Raw genomic sequence first — 5,138 nt, 5'->3', positions numbered from 1 at the left:
GATCATGAAACCAACGTCTACCATAGAGTGCACTCAGAGAAATTATTTAGAGAAATTGATTAAGCAAATTGATAATGCTATAAGACGTGGTATATGAAATCTCTTAAGAGAAGAGATGTAGTCAAACCAGTTGGACATAAGTAAGTCTTTGGTGAGAAAACATAATAAGAATGACGAAATTGCATAAGGTTCTCACAATGACCTGGAATCAATTATAAAGGAGACATACTCCTATGTGGTGGATGCAACGACATTCTGACTCCTTATAAGTCTGGCAAATAAAATACATATCTATACAGTCCACTGGATAACGAAATTTATGTGAAAGTTCCAGAGGGTATCGAACTACCGAACACATCAAGTTCTCGAGAACAATATTGAATATTTTTATGTGAACAATATTCCCAAAAGATAGAATACATCAAGAAAGAATTTGAATTCAACATGAAAGGTTAAAACAAGATTATATATTGGATTATACATTGAGCACCTTGAAAAGAAAATCCTTATGCATCAAATGACATACATAGATAACGTGCTCAAGAAGTTTGATATGGACTAAGCTTACGAATTGACAAGTCCAATAATTATAAGGTTCCTTAGTTTAGAAAATATAATTTCGGCCCTGATGAAGAAAATGAGGAGATCTTTGGTCTCGAAATGCCATGTCTAAGTACCATAAAGTTTTGACGGATTTGGCGAGCCATACAAGGCTAGATAAATAATTTGCCGTAATCTATTAGCTAGATATAGCTCATGATCGACCTAAAGGCACTAGAACGGGATTATACATATTTTTGTTACCTACAAGAAACTAAAAACTTGGGTCCATTTGATACTAACCTACCCGAAGAAGGGTAAATTATTTTGGTGATACAGGTTGTTTGTCCGTCCAAGTTCACTCAAGCGAGGATTTGGTGGATCTAATTACTAAGGTGTTACTGACATCCAGAGATGTACTCAACAGGGGGAGTAATACGTGTTGTACTCTTTTTTCTTCACCATGGTTTTATCCCATTGGGTTTTCATGGTAAGGTTTTAATGAGGCAACATCCAAAGCGCATTACAAACCATTTCGGAGATGGTCTTCCAATGGGGAGTGTTATAAACCAAGGTCTAGTGGAACCCCATATTCGAAGACCCATATTTTTATGTCTTTGTATTTCCTAACCCATATTGTATTAGGGTTTCGTACTTATGCAATTCCCTATATAAAGGGCTCCTTATTGTCTAATAAAGTTATAGACTTTCTCAGCAAAAAATATTTTATTAACAATTGTTGATGGGATGATAACAAAAAGTTTAATGTTCTGCTATAAACTCTACCAATCAAGCTATTAGTTTTCAATCGGGATACTCGGGCGTGTTTTGGAAAAGTAGGACTAGGATTGTCGTAAGGTTCTGCAGGCAGATATTCAACGAGTGGCTAAGCGTATTTTCAAGCAGAGGACGACAGAGTTGATATCGAGAATGTACCCATAGCTAATACGGTTGCAGAACGCTGATGGGAAGAGGAGACCATTAAAACTTTGGTTAAATGAAACTATGATGGTAGTTATCAGATATAAAGAAATAGGCGGATCATTACAATACTCTTTTGCTATTTCTTCCTAATTGATTCAAGCCTACCAATGCACTGAGCCAGTCCAATTTTTCTACAACGAAGTTTTCCACAATTGTTTTTTGTTTTGCGTAATTTCTTCTCTAACGGAAGGCAGCAAAAATTATATGAGAAGTTTGCTGTTGTATGACGATGGGACGGTATACAGAACATCCAGTAATGAGTATAGCTACTAGCGTGCTTAAAATGTTTAGCTACTAGCGCGCTTAAAATGTTCACGAATAAATCTCTCGGCGTGAGACGGGTATCTATCTCGAACATAGGCTCGAAGGCACTTCTGGTAGGAGAAATCTATCCATCCACCATCCGTTCTCACAACAAACAGGCACCTCGAGTGCCTGAACTGAGGATGCCTATCAACCTGCCATTAACAATTAAGTTTTTTTAGACGCAAGCAAGAAGTTACTCCAAATGGTTCAAGAATATACACAACAGTTCCATATGATTATTTTTATATTTGTAGACTCTCATATAAAGAGATGTCAGGCAACCTGAAGTAACGCACCATTATAAAATCAAGACCGCAGCCAATTTTATCTTTGGCGTAGGGGTGAAAAGCAAGAAGTTTTTCCATGATAATTTTCTCATCCTCAAAGTCCAAGCGTTCTCCATCCAAATATCTGCTTATCAAGATGAAAAAAACAGACCAGTAAGACCAGACACCCACCTTGTTTAATTAACTGCCAAAACAAAAAAAAAAAAGAAAGAAAAGATGATTGCCCTTGTGCTACAAGATTTTGATGCCCTTAAACTCTTAGATAAATTTTAGTACCTAAAGTTGGTGCTTCAAGACAGCAAAAATAATCTCCACGAAAGGGGCTATGCACTGAAGCCTTAGCTAGCTAGAAAAAAAGGTTCCCGTTTGGCTATTGTTCTAGTAGACTGAAGATACAAGAGGAGCATCTATAACACTATGGAGACCTAATTACTCTGCATAGACAACTATAATCCAAACATCCTTGTCTGTGTATCAAGAGTTTGGCTTGGTTGGAACTGTTGTAGATTATGCCTCAGGTAATGAATCAACGGATTAAGCAAAATTGCCACATCAAATCCCAAAATGGTGTCTCTACGATGTTAAGAAGTCATTCAAGAACAATCAAGAATCAACCAAAATAAAATCCATACATAGGCGTTACTTTTTGAAGATTTCAAGCTATCAAGTTTGTGTTCCACCTCTCTGATCGAAAAGTGCAATTTACCTATCGGAGTGAAGAACATCTTTGGCGAGAAGAGCTATAGGTTCGATATCTCCAAGTATCTCGGCCTCAAGGTTCTTCCACTTCCGATAATCAGGATCTTCATAACGCCAATTATCATCAACAGGCGCCGTCGAGCTCATGGCCGGCATGGGAGAATCATCCTCGCGAAACTGCGGTTTATCAGCAAGAGAACACAGCAGACGGCGCCGGTGAGAGTGGAAACCCGCCGATGCGATGCTGAACTGATGACGGTAGTTGAGAAAACCGTTGCGGAGGAGCGGGAGTGTTCTTAGGAGGAGTAGCGAGGTCATTGACCCCCACCTTCTCTTCGATATCACCTAACGAGAAAACTAAAGATGAGTGAGGAAAGGAAAGCTTGCACAGTTGGAAGAAATCTTGGAAGAAGATAAGGACGAAAAGGACAATTCCTCAGATTTTTTGTATCGATCGGGCCCAAGGGACGAGACCTTAGATTAGCTCAAATATAACGAAGACGGATAATCGAACCTGTAATGTGGAAGCCACCTGCTTAAATATTTTATTTATTATTTAATTCATGACGTACCCGCTTCTATAAATATCTTAAAACAATGATCCAACGGCTCATATATCGTATTGTTGCGTGTCAATACTGTACGTAACTCATCACCGAATCTTTCTCCTCATTTTATCTACCATTTTTTTTTTTTTTTGAGCAACTTTATCTACCATATCTAAGAGGGTTATTGGAACCAAAATTTATGTAAAATTTGATGATTTGTAAGAATTGAGTGGTTTTTTTTTTCTGAATAATATGTAAAATTTATTCAGAAAAAATAATTTTTACGGCCATAGCTACTTTGGATATAAAATTTTTCCTTCACAAAATAACTAATTTAAACTATCTTCTGGAGAATCATAGTTACAAAGCACTCTCATAGTGCCGAATTCTCTTGGAGTCCATTATTAGACATTGATTACGAATTTGTCCGTCTATGATTGAAGTCAGTTGTCCTGCTAGAACCGGCTGAAAGCCATGACGACGGTTGTTTCTTTCCCTCCAAATGGAATGCAAAGCCACTTGGAAGCTGTAACGTATTAGGTAGAGCTTCAACGTCGCGAGATTTTTATCTGCAAGAATCGCCATAATTCCTTGCCATTGATCAGAAAAAAGAGAGGGAAGAAGTCCCTGCGCCAGCCCCGACCAAACCTCCTGAAAGTAGCTACAGCTGAAAAAGAGATGTTCCCTTATGTTCCAGATGTTGTTGACACAAAACACAGCTCGCATCAATACCAACATTCCAAAACACAACTTTGGTGTTCCATAAGGAAACCAGATACTAGAGTGCCAACTCACAGTAGGCGCATGACTTCGAAGAAGAGACCATGTATTTCTAGTACTAAACTGAGTTGAATGATTTTAAGAAGTTACGTAGATTAAACAAATATTTAATGAACATATACCCAAAACAATTTCCTTCTACGATAATACATACAAGTTCTTCTAGAAATTTACCAATTTTTTTGATGTAAAGCATATATGTATATCGTAACCGATAAATCATCGTAACATTGTTTAAAAAGTGACTTGCCATGTGTACCTCATTGATTTTGAAAGAAAAATATAATATGAGATATTAATAATGATAACATGATTTGAAATTAATTATGACATAGACATTTATATTTAATGTTGATTTATATTTTTGGTAAGTTTTTCAGATACAGTAATTCATAGATTATAATTAATAAAAAATAAGAAAATATAATAGTAATAAATATAAATATAATAATAATAATTTACAATTTCTCGAAATATTATTTAATTCTAATTTTTATAATTATTTAATTTTATTACTAAAACATTCTTCAAAATTTTATGAAGTATTTTAAAAATTCTAATTTTTAATCTCAATACCATCAATTTTTTTAATATCTAAATTTTTTTTAAATATTATTTAGTTTTACTTTGATAACTAAATACAAAAGAAAGTTTTCTCTTATTTATAATGATTTTAAATGTATAAACTACTTTATAAGAGGTTATAAAATCAGAATCACTCTAAAAATTTTAGTTTTTCACAAAGTCATCATTTTAAAAAAAAATTCTAAAACACTCAAAATAGAAAATCGTTCTAATTCTATTTAAAAAGGAAAATAACTATAAACCAATTTACATCAGTTATCAAACAATCAAAAAAATATTATATATAAAAATATATCTTTAAATTAATGATAAATTTGTTGTCAACCACATTAAATAATAAAAATATAACTTGAGATATCTGATTGATGAGTTGCATGGATCATGTGTCTTTTCTAAAATTGATTTGAAA

At 34.6% G+C, this 5,138-nt stretch overlaps 1 protein-coding gene across 1 annotated transcript; it reads right to left on the bottom strand.

Moving 5' to 3' along the window:
- Positions 1-1,637: 1,637 nt before the first annotated feature.
- On the bottom strand, positions 1,638-3,272 carry LOC106329146 (protein DCL, chloroplastic). Its single transcript, XM_013767754.1, has 3 exons — positions 2,824-3,272; positions 2,127-2,241; positions 1,638-1,982 (listed from the first exon to the last, which is right to left on the bottom strand). Exons 1-3 carry the CDS (start codon positions 3,132-3,134, stop codon positions 1,812-1,814), a joined length of 597 nt encoding a protein of 198 aa, XP_013623208.1. The 5' UTR covers positions 3,135-3,272; the 3' UTR covers positions 1,638-1,811.
- Positions 3,273-5,138: the final 1,866 nt, after the last annotated feature.

Source organism: Brassica oleracea, chromosome C3 (genome assembly GCF_000695525.1).
Source record: "Brassica oleracea var. oleracea cultivar TO1000 chromosome C3, BOL, whole genome shotgun sequence".
Lineage (NCBI taxonomy): Eukaryota > Viridiplantae > Streptophyta > Magnoliopsida > Brassicales > Brassicaceae > Brassica > Brassica oleracea.
This window is presented reverse-complemented; position numbering and strand designations above follow the sequence as displayed.